Source organism: Colossoma macropomum, unplaced genomic scaffold (assembly GCF_904425465.1).
Source record: "Colossoma macropomum unplaced genomic scaffold, Colossoma_macropomum, whole genome shotgun sequence".
In the NCBI taxonomy this organism is placed as follows: Eukaryota; Metazoa; Chordata; class Actinopteri; order Characiformes; family Serrasalmidae; genus Colossoma; species Colossoma macropomum.
In genome coordinates this window covers 10265489-10280642 of record NW_023494796.1, presented here as the reverse complement: position 1 = coordinate 10280642, position 15154 = coordinate 10265489, and the positions used below count along the sequence as shown (strand labels likewise).

General features: G+C 40.1%; 1 protein-coding gene across 2 annotated transcripts; it reads left to right on the top strand.

Annotated features, from left to right (window-relative positions):
* Window positions 1-4527: 4527 nt before the first annotated feature.
* On the top strand, window positions 4528-12894 carry LOC118817089 (CD209 antigen-like protein C). 2 transcript variants are annotated; one of them, XM_036583782.1, is made up of 8 exons: window positions 4528-4845; window positions 5280-5552; window positions 6776-6900; window positions 9552-9713; window positions 9909-10220; window positions 10323-10468; window positions 11882-11988; window positions 12081-12894. In XM_036583782.1, exons 4-8 carry the CDS (start codon window positions 9560-9562, stop codon window positions 12223-12225), a joined length of 864 nt encoding a protein of 287 aa, XP_036439675.1. In that variant the 5' UTR covers window positions 4528-4845; window positions 5280-5552; window positions 6776-6900; window positions 9552-9559; the 3' UTR covers window positions 12226-12894. The 2 variants fall into 2 exon arrangements, with proteins under 2 accessions (XP_036439675.1, XP_036439674.1); XM_036583781.1 differs by having other exon boundaries at window positions 9545-9713.
* The last annotated feature ends 2260 nt before the right edge of the window (window positions 12895-15154 follow it).

The window sequence follows — 15154 nt, the reverse complement described above, 5'->3', positions numbered from 1 at the left end:
CACTGACAGTTGACTGTGGAATATTTAGTAGTGAGAAAATTTCACAGTTGGACTTGTTGCACAGGTGGCATCCTATCACAGTACCACGCTGGAATTCACTGAGCTCCTGAGAGCGACTCATTCTTTCAGAAATGTTTGTAGAAGCAGTCTGCATGCCTAGGTGCTTGTTTTTTTTTTCCATGTGGCCATGGAAGTGATTGGAACACCTGAATTCAATGATTTGAATGGGTGAGTGAATACTTTTGGCAATATAGTGTGTGTGTGTGTGTGTGTGTGTGTATGTATATATATATATATATATATATATATATATATATATATATATATATATATATATACTCTATTTCTATATGTAATACTCTATTTCTTGCAGAAGTCTAAGGTTGGTTGACCTCATAGACACATGACAGGAGTATCTAAAAAACTGGGAGTTTATGTAGGGGAGCGCACGGAACAACCTAATGCCGAGCACAATTTAACACTGACTTTTTACGTTGTTCAAGAAGCTTAAGCAGCGTGTGCTTCTAGTCACATCACCACATTTCCTTTACTTTTTGCTGACAACGAAGCACCATTTTGAATCAGGTAACAAACTCGCAGCAAGTGCTAGTTATGGATGAAAACAAAAATATATCAGTGTGTTCCAGTTCATAAAGTGTTTTAAAGTATAAACGCTGAACTTACAGTACAGTCTCAGAGCAATATTGAGAGTTGCCTGAAGGATACACATCACACCGAGACACAGCACAGCCAGCCTGAACACTCCTAAACATCAAACACACACAAATACACCTTTAACAGACTAGCGAGGTGAATGAAAGTGTCCATTCTCTTCTGAAATGGCTCTTTGTTTGTGGACGTGTGGGTCAGTATGTGAGCACTTACCTCTGTGTTGATTTTGTCCACATGACTGAGAAGTTTTGTCCACTTTTTCTGTGTTCTGGTACTGAAGAGGTTCATTCTGAATGTCCATTTCCATATTAATGACTATAATACACTGGAACACTGCAGCACTTTAACCTTACAGAATCGTAAGTATGATAACTCTCCAGACAGGGCGTGTCTCTTGTGCGTGTTGCTTTTTTATTGGAGAGAGATTGTGTGAGATAAGTTGATGTTAAAGATAAAAAGGCAAATGAGAAAATTCCACAGAAATTGAGGCAAAAAGTAAGTGAATTAAAGACAGTCAAACAACTCCACACATTTCATGTAATCCTATTTTGGGAAGTGAATTCAACATCATCTACTTTGTTCACATGAGAGTTATTGATTATAGGCAGATTTAGCCTTAATTCACTATATCAAATTTTTAGTGTGTCAGAGGTGTACATACACCTCTCTCTTTAAACACAACTTGGAAATTGATGTAATAACTTTTACAAGCTTCTGATTGGCTAATTGTCATAGTTAGTAGTTAACCGAGTGCACCTGTGGCTGAATTTATGGTCTACCTTTACTATAAAGCCTGCTGGCCTAAAACGATTGATCTACACTTGTTCAGTGTCGGTATCTGCAGCGCAGTGGCGTAGGCACAAATACATTTTTAGGTAGGCCTGTGAAAAAGTGGGTATTGTGGGTAAAAATGGATGGATAATATGCGATTGACAATACACTCGTCGCTTGCTGCTGCCATATTGTTGACATACCACCGGTCAACTTAGGGATGACAGCAGCACCTGTAGAGTCACCTTTGGTTAATCAAGCATCCTGACAGGTAAAATATAGCCATGGTGGCTGTGTGGTTCATGGTTGTAGTGACAACAACGACAAAAAACAAAATAGTGTAAGTGCAACAGTAAACAGGAAGAAACATCATTTTGTCACAGGCAGACATTAAGGGAAAGGATGACTTCCATAGTTTTGATAACTTCCAACTGGGAATTGTTCATGATTAACAATTGAAACTTATTATTGAATTTTACAGATTAACACTTTATATTGAAATTTCTAATGCTCTACTAGTCATTGAATGCAGCTAATGCCAGAATGTTAGCAGGGCTCACATTAACTTGAGTTTAGTCATTGATTAACCCAATCAAACATAGATATGCAGCTATATTACACACTAGGGGTGTAACAGTACACAGAGGTCATGGTTTGGTTTACAACGTGTTTCGGTACGAGTTTGGTACAACAAAATCAACAAAAACACCCAAATGCATAAGTTTAGTTTGTTTTTTTTTTTCATTTATTTTGAACAAACAGTTGTGCAATTGTTGCACTTAGTGTTGTATAGACCCCCTGACAGAGCCATTAGTCTTCCATAAACTGATTTGACTCCAGTTATCCTGTTTAAGTTTGTTTAATTAATTATTTAACTATTTTTTATATGTTTATTTTGAAAAATTAGCTGAAAATGTGTTGAAAGTTACACTAAATGAAATGATAGTTTCAAATAGATTTTATCTCTCCTGTATCTCTGTCCTCACCAATTACTGTAAAAGTACACATGAAACATACGTTATAAAAGGCTGTCTGTACTAAACCCCAACTAACAGGAAACCAGCTACTCATACAGTTAATGAGACAAAAAGTCTAACATACCCACTGATTCCTTAATAATGTTAGCTACATGATACTTTACCATCAATCTGCTGGTTAACAGTGCACTTTCGCATGCTGGCTGTAGTATGTTATGCAGCACAACTTTAATTTCTCATCTAATCACTAATATAGCAAACAACGGAGCCTGTACCCTAAACTGAGCAGCTACTGGAGTGAGACTAAAGCATGAAGATTTAGCCAGCAACATTACAAGCAGTCCAAGCAAAAAATGAAATATAGGGTTTGCATTTTACTGTCTTAATGTGTTAATTGTACTCATAAACTCTCAGCTAGCTACATTTTTACCATTGCAATGTTATATATTAGCTTATAGCATGTGTGCTGCTTAACATCTCAAGAAGTCAAAGTCACTCTGGTACTCAGGGCTGTGCAGCATCTTATATAGAGATGGGAAGTAAAGTCTAGGGCCAAACCACAGGTGCTCTGAGGTCAGCTGAGAACCAGTCACAGCTCATTGGGTAGTTACATCGCTTTTTCCACAAAGGGGTTGGGGGTGTCGGGGTCATTGGGCGGAAGGCAGGAAACACCCTGGACAGGTTGCCAGTCCATCACAGGGCAGACACACAGACATAATTACATTCACACCTAGGGGAAATTTAGCATGTCCAGTCAGCCTGACTGCATGTCTGGGCTGGGGGAGGAAACCCATGCAGACACAGGGAGAACATGCAAACTCCAAACAGAAAGGACCCTGGTGCTGTGCAACACTACAAAGTATGATGTAGTGGCAAAATTTGACCACAAGATGTCCCTCATTTTGCAAGACACTCACTGGCCAACTCTCAAGCACTCTATAGAAATATGCATACTAATTCTCCTTTAAAATGACTTTTAAGGCTGAAATTTGCATGAGATCTGAAAGGTTTGACATTAAACTGTGAGAACCGGCCCCTGTGTGTGAATCCCACAGTGGATGTGTGAGTATAAAAGTGCTGATGTGCTCTGTCAGTTTAGGGTGGGTGGAAAACAGAAGAAAAACTGCTGATGTGACATCTTTGCCCTACATGTGTCAGTTTTGTTTTACATGGCAGATTTCCGTCTCAGCTCTTGAGTGTGCTGTTTAAAGAGGAATTCTTCAAAATTTCTGCATAAATAAATGGTTAAGATGTAAACAAAGTCAAGCTGAAAGCTCCCCCACTGAAAAATCTTAATGAAATGGGTCTTAAATACAAGGCCTGAAGCCTGAGCAATTGTTTTATAATAGTTTTGAGCCAAGCTTTTGGCCTAAAACATATTTTACTAAACCCATTCCTGGTGGAGAGATACATGCCGGGTGCTGTAGGACGAAATAGCCCAAAAGAAAGCTTGACTGAAGCATGCAAATATTTTGAAAACTTGGTTGAATTCCCCTTTAAGCAGATGCATTATGTGCTTTGCTGAATTCACACCCTAACCACATGATGTTTCTCTGCACATACAGCGACCATGTGACTTTCAGACACACCACACAGACTCTTCTGTATCTGTCACGATCTCTCTTCTTTAGAAGGCCAGTTTCCAGACTTGGCCATCTGAACACGTGATAGTACAGAACCCAATTTGCACTTTAGTTTAGTTTGGTAGTATGAAGCAGACTAATTGAGGGAGAGAACTCTGAGAACTTGGGCTGGAGTTCTGGACGGTTTCTGCCTGGAGCTTGATGGCCAGATCCCTCCCACCCCCCACCCTGTACTAGTACTGAAATAGGACTGAGGAGATGGTGGAATTTATAGGGAGTTAGATTGGAAGGAGGAGGGGTTTCAAGCATGGTCCCCCCCTCCAAATTTCAGTTATTCCATAATAACTGATGGCAAACACAAACAACACTCAGATGAACAGATTAACAGAAAGAGATCAGATCCAGTATTTCAGCCTTTTACAAAGAGATCACATGTAAAACAGCTGCAGCAACAGAAGTTAGAGAGAGAGAGGGAGAGAGAGTCGGACTTCTGTAAGTGTTTCAAGATTAGTAAGAGCTGCCTCCCGCCTCAACTTCCTGTCCTCACACCAAGTACAAAGATAATAATAACACATACATAGAGTCACTTTGAGAGCTGGAGAGACTGTGGTAGATACTGTACATCTGCAGTTACAGCAAAAACAATTCAAGCTACATTATGGCAAGAGTGCATTTAAGAAAGAGAACAGAACCGGAGATGAATGAGGATCTGTATGCAAACGCAGCAGACAAGAGATTAACTGATTCAAACAACAGCAGGAGCTCTTATGAAGAAATCTATGCCAATGAAGCTGTTCTGGACACTCCAGTGACCAGAAGCCATAAAGGAACTATGACCTCAGGTACTGTTTATTTATTTGTTAATAGTGTTTATTTTCACACACATGAAATCATACACTACAAGGGCGCCCGATTTTGTCTTGAGGGGGGCAAAAAGAAAAAACAATACAGAAGGTACTGTAGGTAGGCCTCAGAATTTTGTAGTTTACATATATATCTGTTTTTATAACATTTGCATTATATTATGTCACTAAAATATAACTTTAAAAGGAAATGGGAATTGTATATAGTACAAGTTGTATGTAGTATAAAAAGTTTGGTATGTCATTGACTGAGTATGAGGGATGGGGTATCTGTGGCAGGCCAAATCAGGCATCTTCACAGGTCAGCTGTGGGCAGCCCCTGCCTACATAGACACATGTCCATGAACGTACACAGCTAAGAATATGCTTATGTTTATCCATGTTTTGACATTCACTTCTATTTGACCATTCAGGAGTGAATGCTGCAGAGAGCACATTCTACAGACTGGCTGCAGTGTGTCTGGGGCTGCTGTGTGTTCTCCTGCTGACTGCCATACCAGTGCTGTTGTTCACATTTATCACAGAGACAGACCGGTTACAGACCAGTTACGCCAACCTGACCACGGAGTGTGAACAGTTACAGACCAGTAACAACATCTTGATTACAAAAAGAGACCAGTTACAGACCATTTATAACAAACTGACTAAAGAGAATCATGTGCTTCTGAAGAGCCTTTCACATTTGGGTGAGTGCTTAAACACTGATGCTAGATCATAGCTTTTCGGCTTTAAAGTGTTGCTTCTTAACTGTGTATTATGAATATGACTAAAGCAACAGAATAAGAGTTGTAGAGCAAATCGTGATAAAAATAGCCTGCAGTGCTTGTTGCTGTTACACATAGAGTCTTGATGCAGGAAGTACAAACTTAATTCTTCATTGGAAATGAACTAATACACCTGAGACGGTAAACAAGCAAACAAAACGAACCTGAAACTAAAACTGATGCATATGGAAACCAGACCAGACCAGGCATCTTGACGGACTTGATGGGAACACTAGGAATGCTACGTACACAGATACATAAACAGTCTGTAGGTGATATACTTGGTTGGGAGCCTGATGAGGAAAACAAACAACAGAACTTCCTCACCAAATGTGCAGCTATGGAGGTGTAAGAACAAACTTTCTAGAGGCAATTTTGCAGTGGAAGTTGGGAATGGGATATGAAGGTGGACTAACACTGGGACAGGGACAATGACAAGGATTGCAATGTAAACAGTGAGAGGGGCTTTGGAGCCAGTCTGGTTTGAAGAACTGTACTGATGATAGGAGCAGAAACAGGCACAGGAGACTGACCATGAACTCAGCATGAGGTACTGAAACACCCCAGAGAGACCGGACACACATAGAAGTAGGAGATTTGGAGGCCTGCAGAGCAGAAGACTGGGAGGGCAGCTGAGCTGGGCTGACAACCCAAACCACAAGTTGGGTCAGTAGTGACATCCTTCAGCTGCTGTCAGGGCTGCAGCATCTTCAGCCATGAGCAAGCCTACTGAGGCAAAGACATCTTTAGCCACAGGCCCCTTTTGGAGGTCAGGAGAACCATGCAGTCCCTCCAGATATCTAAAAGAGATGGTGCGCTACTTTCAGCATCTCTCCTCGCCATGAAACTCCTGTTGAACCTTGTATTGTCTGGTTTAAAAGTATGTATGGATGTACATAAAATCCAGTATTTACAACTTCTCCTCTGAGACAAAGAGCTGGTGTAAGCAGTTATCACACTTTTACAGGACTTAAATGGACAGAGAATGATGAGAAGAGGTCAGAAAGACTGGATTAGACTGACTGGCTGAGGCCCAAAGGGGGTCTGGAAATGGGTGAATGGCTGCACGTGAGGCATCTGCCCACTTACTAACTCTTCAGGCTCTGATCCAAACAATACTCAAACTCTGATCTTCTCTCTTTCAGGTTCTGGAGAAGTGGGGAACCCAACAGTGAAATAGGAGAAGATGATTGTGTCATAACTGGCTCTGGGTCTGATCCTGTAGAGAACTGGGCTGGTTATCCTCTTATGGACACGTTTGCTTTGATCTGTGAGAGCAGCCTTTTTAACTTTTTGATCTTTCTTCTTGTTGCTCTTAGGCAATATTTCCTTTTGAGTCTTAGTTCCTCAGTATTTCTCTCCAATGCTCTTAAAGAATGTGTCATTTTTGAGTCTTAAGTGATTCATAACTGCACTGGCTACTTTCAAAATATTCATTAGATTATTTTATTAACAGCATGAAGTTATCTGAATGGGTTTTTAGTGATAGTTTAGATCTTTTGTTGAGACTGTAGTTGAAATGGAAGTGAAAACTGTTGTGGTTGTTGTGTTTCTCTGTATTGGGAATGAATGCAGCTCATTGTTATAACAACCACACTGCACTGAATTCATTGAATTTCATTGTAGTAAAATGCTGTTGATGCAATGGTAGTCTTCCGATAAAAACAGACCCCAGTGCGAGGGTGGAGTGGGATGATTCGGCAGAAAAGAGAATGCTAATGGCTACAGAATGTTTCCTCATTGTGAATGACAAAATTGAGTTAAATGGCAAGATGTTAATACATCAGAGACAAAAGGGAAACCTCATGGCCTTTTAATTAAGTCATTAGAAGGCATAATGACTTCTGGGAACCAACAATGCCTGCAAGTTTTAGTTCATTTTTTTATAGAATTATCATACTTTGTATTTGTTGCATTTTAAACTCTGCAATTTTAAGTACTAGTAAAGGTTGTATTATTCTTATTTTATTGTAAAGTGTTGCTTGGAAAACCAGGAGGTTAAAATCTTGAAACGCTCAAATGAAAACTGTCCAATCAGGTTTTTTTCCCCCACGGTATCAAAGGCCCCGTCCACACGTATCCAGATGTTTTTAAAAACAAAGTTGTTTTCTTTGCATTTTGGTGTCCTGGTGGAGTTGGTGGAGTTTTAGGTGACTGAAAACAGACGTTTTTGAAAATGCTCTCCTGGGTGGAGATTTTTGAGGAGACTTTCTCAGCGAGGCTGAAGTTGGCTTCTTGGTCAAATTTTCCCATTCCACCTCAAATGGTGCATAGTGACATTCCGGCACTTGAGGCATTTAAGGTGGAATGGGAAAATTTAAACAATAAGCAGCGATTGTACTTCATCGTCTATCCATCTCAGTGAATCTCCCTTCAGTGAATCTCTCAGTTTTGCGCTTCTGCTCGATGCTGGTAATGTTCTTTTTCAGGTGGTTGACATCAAGTTTTATGAGGCCTTATTGCCCCATACTGGGCTGGCATGCTCATTTGAGGATTTTTGAGTATTTTTTGCCTTCTCATGTGGATGTTTCAAAAACGCTGTTGGTGTGGACAATTTTTTTGAAAATGGAGAAAAAACCTACATTTTCAAAAATATTTTTGGATACATGTGGACAGAGTCTAAGAAGACACAGCTAAGTGGACTAACCCATTGGAAAGGCCTTCAGGAGCTGAACAGAACCGTCAGATTAAGCATTAACATAATTAGGAAGTCACAGTAGAGTCATGTTTTGATTTGCAATGGCTGGGACCAATTTAGTGGAAAAAATATGTGCGGTCGGCTAACAAAGTTTCAGTAAGAGCTCTTTACTGAAAGCCCAGCTAGGGCTCTTTACTGAAAGACTCCCAGTAAAATTGCTATGTACAAGGTCAAATATATGTTAATGTCTGTTTTTAAGCTTCAAATAAAACACAGAATGTCTTTTACAAGCTCAAATGCCTGTGTCTAATCTAGAATGGCCAAAACTGTTCGTGTGCACCACACTCAACTTAGTGCTAACAATATACTAGAAATCCCATAGAGTCACTAGCAGGAATAAGCAATTATAGCAATTTTTCTGAGCAGATTGTGACATTTATGGCCCAAACTGAAGGCCTAGCTTTAATAATTAGAGTTGCGTGGAGTTGTTTCAGGCATGATTTGTCCTGAACATTTTATTTCACAACTCCATCAGGCCTGTTTTTCTGTGCAATGATCAAGTATAGTGCAAATACCTATAAAATTCCACACAGTGATTGTATATTACTTTTTCTAACTGTTTCACAATGCAGCTGTTTTCTGTATTGTTTGTGGCATTAAAAAAAATCTGAACCTTAAGATATTCCAAACTATGCAAGCATGCTCTAATTAATGTGTGTGTTTGTGTGTAAGAGAGAGAGAGGAGGAGTTGTTCACAAGAAAACACACACATATGACATATAACCTACATACGCGGCTGAAACGCCTCCTATGAGTTTCCACTTCCTGTTCAGTGTGGTTTTTCATTAGCACACTCAGAGTGGGTCACAAAGAGCAGCGCAATGAAAAACAATGACCATCTGAAATACAACAAACACAGGAGCCAACTTCAGCATGAACTAACTGTGGATATGAATAGATTATGAATGAATTATGAGTTTCCTACAGCATGCAGGACACAAACACAAAGATAAACCAGCCAACTCATATGCAGACCCCGAATCCTTAAGGAAAAACAATATTTAAACGTCTCACATTGAGAATACATATATACCCGTGCTAAACAGTCTGAGCTCTTACCTCAACTTCCTGTCCTGTAAGCAGAACGCACCATACAACACCACCTACACAGAGTCACTGTGGAGAGCTGGAGACTATAGCCTGCGATTAAAGCAAAAACAGTTATCATCAAGAAAACCTCTTCTTTTTTCCACTTGTTCCAACATCATTCCGAAAGAGAACAGAACCGGAGATGAGTGAGGATATATATGCCAATACAGGAACAACAGAAGACAACAGATCGACTGATTCAAACGAAAGCAGGGATTCTTCTGATGATGTCTACATGTGTGAAGATGTCCTGGAGACTAATGTGACCAGAAGCCATAAAGGAACTATGACCTCAGGTACACACACACACACACACACACGGTTAAAGCCTTTTTTACATAATAGAGACCACATCTTGTTAAGAAAGGATCTAAATTAGCATTATCATTTCACGTTACACTTTATGGTAACGATTCACAATATCAAAGTGTATCATACCATATATAAGGTCTATAATATTATCAGTACATAGTCTGTATTTATTTTCTCAGAAAAAAGCTCTGCGGGAAGCAGATGCTGGAGACTGACTGCAGTGTGTCTGGGGCTGCTGTGTGTTCTCCTGCTGGCTGCTATCGCACTACTGGGGGTCCAATTAATCAGTTACAACAACATGACTATAGAGAGAGACCAGTTACTGACCAGTTACACCAACCTGACTACAGAGAGAGACCAGTTACAGACCAGTTACACTAAAGTGACTATAGAGAGAGACCAGTTACAGACCAGTTACACTAAAGTGACTATAGAGAGAGACCAGTTACAGACAGAAAGGGATGGATTCCAAAGCAGGCTTTCTAAACTGGGTAAGTGATCAGATGTATGCTTTTAGACTTCAATGAATGTGCATTGTTGTTATGGATGTGCTTACATTGATATGGGCTCTTTTCATCATTCTCTCTGAACAGAGAGGGACATTAACCAACCAGGATGGATCTACTTCAGTTCCAGTGTTTACTACATCTCTACTGAGGAGAAGAGCTGGAGGGAGAGCAGACAGTTCTGCATAGAGAGAGGAGCAGACCTGCTGATCATAAACAGCAGAGAAGAACAGGTGAGGGTGTCTTATTTATTTGTATCAAGGTTACTTCACACTGGTAACAGATTCCCAAGGCTATTTCAAGTTATAAATATAAAGTGACCGAATGTCTGAGTGAAATCTATGGCTTTAAAAATTGGTACAAGTAGCATAGAGAAATGTGCCTCTCTCTTCTGTAGGTGGTAGACTGTTGGTTTTTATTGAAGAGAAGAGTTAAGTCAAGTGTGTGTATTTGTTGAGTCTTTGTACCAGAGGCACAGATATAGAGGGGCTTGTGGAGGCTTGGGCTTTCCATTAAGAAGCCTGGTCTCCCTGCTTTCTGATTGCTAATGAAAATAATATCAATAAATATGGGAAAACATTCAAATTATTAGCTGCACATTTTGGCAACACTTGCAAATAATAATTTAAAATGTTTGTGCAAGTGATCCTATTTGGAAAATGTCGATCGCCCTCCCACCTACTGTACTGCTTACCTACATAGCTAGCATATTAGTTGACCTTGCTAATGATGAGTAAACAAAATTAAATGTTGTGAGTAAAGGTGTAACAATTTCATGACAGAATCTCAAAATTAAAGAAACAAAAATGAATTCAATACAGTGTGTTGAACAGTGCTCTCCTTGAAGTATCTCGCTTTTGCCATCTTGAATAAAAACCACCATAATTGATCTAAATTTGGCATCTGAGTGTCAGAATAAAGTGAGCAAGGAGGGAGGAGCTTAAGCTGGGTGGGTGTACTGAATTATGCTGGCTTGGACTCTCAGCCACAGATGGCTGTGAAAATAGGGCCAGTGCTTAAAAGGTTGTGCCACTCGGGAGTCAAAAGAAGCAAACCAACTTGTGTAGTACACACTGGATCACACAGTGATTCTCAACCCTGGTCCTGGAGGCCCACTGCACTGCACTTTTTCGTGTTTTCCAGCTCCCAACACACCTGATCCAGCTAATCAGCTCATTAGTGAGTTAAAGTGGCTGCATTAAAGCAGGAGATGCAGTTAAATGTGCAGGGCAGTGGGCCTCCAGGACAAGGGTTGAGAAACACTGACATAACATGAAATGTTCAAAATCTAATTGAATCTTGACTTCACAATGGAAAATTCCATTGTACTGAAAATATGTGATCAATTGCAAGGTTAAAGGCTATTAAGTGTCATAACATAGTGAGCAGAGATATTTTCCTTAAACAAAACAAACCAAAACAGCTTTAAGATCTCACTTCTCACTTGGGAGGCAATGGAAATCAACAATTCCTGGACTATTAAAAGATCATTGCAATCAAACAGTCACCATAGATGTTTAAAGGCAGCCCCTGTTTAATTAGCCTGTACCTGCAGTAAGTTGTTATAGTAGGCAGTGGAATGTGAGATAAGCAGTCATGTGTTGTGGTTATGCAGGAACTCATAAGTAGTTTTCTCACTTCAACAGGACTTTACTGAAATGTTGAGAAGAGGTCAGACAGCTTGGATTGGTCTGACTGACAGTGAGAAGGAGGGGGTCTGGAAATGGGTGGACGGCTCAGCACTGACCACTGGGTAAGAGATCACTGAACTGAGCTCTGATGATGAGACAGTTACCCCTCACTGAACTGATAAAACACAGTGGATACTGTGATTTTCTCTTTCAGGTTCTGGAAATATGGGGAGCCCAACAGTTATGGAGATGAAGACTGCACTCTAACTGGCTATGGGTCTAGTCCTGAAAAGAGCTGGGCTGATTTTCCCTGCAATTCTAAGTCTGTTTGGATTTGTGAGAGAAGAATATTTAGCTAAATCACTGCATGTGTGTATGGATTGTACATATTGTTTTGTCATGGTCGAATAGACAGGGGTAGGATGGGATAGAGATAGTGAGAGGTCAGTCTTGGGGTAGTAATCCATTACTAATTACTTCACCCAAACTGAAATGGGATTACTTTACGTATTATTTCCTGGAAAAAAGTGATCTCACTGCTCATAACTTCACCTCTAAACAATTATCCTGGTTGCCTCAGAAAGTACATGGAAAACAACTACTTTGGGGTCAATTTTTTGGGGTGGGCTGTTTTTTCAGTCAGTTGGTTAATGCAGAAGAAAGGCAGATGCTAACATTACTAATAGGAAGTAAAATATCTTATTGCAGCCATATAACTGCAGTAACTGCCTTTAAATCATCATTATTTATTGTTGTTGTATTTATATGGTTGTATTTATTTACTTGCAGATCCGGCAGCCTAGAAGTCAGGACAGATTGAGCAACACAGTGATTCCCAATGGTTGTATGGTGTATATGTATAATGCAGGCTGGGTATTGTAGTGAGAGGACACTGATGAACAAAAACATGAAAACAAATAGTGAATTCTGCCAAACCAGTCAGGCGCATTGGGTAGCGCTGTCGCCTCACAGCAAGAAGGGCCTGAGTTTGATTTCCGGCCGGGTGACCAGGGTCGTTTCTGTGTGGAGTTTGCCTGTTCTCCCCGTGTCTGCGTGGGTTTCCTCTGGGTACTCCGGTTTCCTCCCACAGTCCAAAAACATGCAGTCAGGCCAATTGGACATGCTAAATTGCCCCTAGGTGTGAGTGTGTGTGTGACTGTGTATGTCTGTCTGTCTGCCCTGCGATGGACTGGCGACCTGTCCAGGGTGTATCCTGCCTTCCGCCCAATGACAGCTGGGATAGGCTCCAGCACCCCACCGCGACCCAGAAGGATAAGCAGTTTAGATGATGGATGGATGGATGGATGGATGGATGGGTTTAAGTTCAGATTTGCAATGGTGTGATATGCCACATATCTAACGATGGCACATGATAACCTTCAGCTGTGGCTTAAATGCAGACATTTGAAAGTTTTTATAGTCAGTTAGACATTATTTTTACATTGTGTGTTGCAATTGTACAGTGAGTCATTCAGTAAAGATTCAAACTGCTTCTATGCCGTGTTCAGGAATGGGTGCATTTAGTGTGGTCATGCACACTGTGCTGTAGCACGTTTCAGAAGTGGGACATACTTGGGCTCTTACAGGAAAGCACATGTACACAAAACATTTAGGACAGGCTAAATATGTGGGGACAAAATTGAATTGGATGTAATTAAAAGATGTTGATGTAATGGATGCTGAGGTACCTTCTGGTACTTCTGATATGCATAGTTTATGGATCATACTGATAGGTGGGTGAACACATTAGTGCGTAGTATAAGTCTGATACATGATTTGAGTACAATTATAAATTGTTACTATGTTATCTGTTTGCTTTTAAATATTAAATTGTTTAAATGTGTCAAAGAACATTTTTGTATTCATTTCACATTTTAATGCTTTTATTGTATAACTTATAATGTGTTTTTAGAGTTTAGTTTTGTAGCTATTACATGAATTTTCACTGCATTAGGAAGTATGTGGAAGAAATAAAGAAGATGCCTTATAAAAACCTTATATTATAGTACACGAAGCTGGCAATATAGGATATATGCCATCCATATTTATGTTTGAATATGATGATATATGGCTGAAATACTTCAAAAATATTTTTAAAAAGCTGGTATGTATGTCCATATATTACTAATCTAAGTTGAATATGAGGGAAATCCATATAGGCTAATATATGTCATATATTTGAAATCCATATATTACCATATATCAGATTTCTGTATTGGACATTGGGTGCCAGTATGAGCTACAACTGCCTCTCAGACGGTAGTTTGTGTGACCTCAGTTTCAGAAGCACAGCCCAGCAGTTAGCCAGGCAGCTGTAGGTTACAGATTATGTCGTACACAATATGTCTGTGATATCCCCATCATAAAGTGAGAGCATGAGCTTAGTGGCAATATGTAACTAGATATCTAAAAATTCCATTAGACTGCTTTTGCTTTTTTTTATTTACCATTCAGAGACCGAATGAGACGAGCAAAGGGGTCCACTTTCATGCAGGGGAGGCTCTTCTTTCAAAATCCAATGGTTCAAGCGTTTAAGGCTGAACCACACCGATCCTGTATGCTGCAACATAATGAACCCTAGTGGCAGACATGTACTATGCTAGACGTGGCACATTTCTGCCACTAGGGTTCGTTATTTGTTTACATGCTACAAAGTCTCACAGTCTGCGAGAGTTTAAAGAGGCTGCTGTCTTATTGTGGTTTTTCCAGACTTGTCCTGCTATAAAGTGAAGTAAACATGAAGGGAGTCTTTCTTAACCAACTCCAGAGGGATGACAAACATTGTATGGACAAAATTAGCCTTATGGTTAATAATACAAACTCCCAAACAAAGTGGGAAGTTGTGATCTGGATACACTACCTCCTTTTTCATTCACAGACTTGTGTGAGACTTTATTCTCTACTCTTGTGAGTCATTTAGTATTTTCAAGTGCCTCAAGCGAAGCTCATATACAGTTTACAAATGGATATTTCACTCTGCCACTGGCATATTTAACCCAGTTACTGCCATATTTCACTCAACACCTGGCATACTTTACACAGCTATCGGCATACGTAACTAAGTTACTGCTGTATTTTGCTCTGCCATTGGTGGATTTCATCATCAACTGGACAATTCATCAGAACGGTGGCAGCCCTGCTTTGGAGTACTCGCGCTTGCTCCCAGGCAAATTATGAGTATTGTTTCATTATGGGTGGATTCTGGAGGTCCCGCTAGCCTCAGTGTCATAGTGGATCGTGTGACGTGGAGAACTTAATGCCACTGTAATAGAAGTATTGACTGAGTTG

Bases quoted from the DNA above. Each gene is read 5' to 3' on its own strand.
- LOC118817089 (XM_036583782.1), top strand. From the start codon at position 9,560: ATGAGTGAGGATATATATGCCAATACAGGAACAACAGAAGACAACAGA. The intron at 10,469-11,881 runs GTGAGGGTGTCT...TCACTTCAACAG, and splicing joins TAAACAGCAGAGAAGAACAG to GACTTTACTGAAATGTTGAG. The intron at 11,989-12,080 runs GTAAGAGATCAC...TTTCTCTTTCAG, and splicing joins GGCTCAGCACTGACCACTGG to GTTCTGGAAATATGGGGAGC.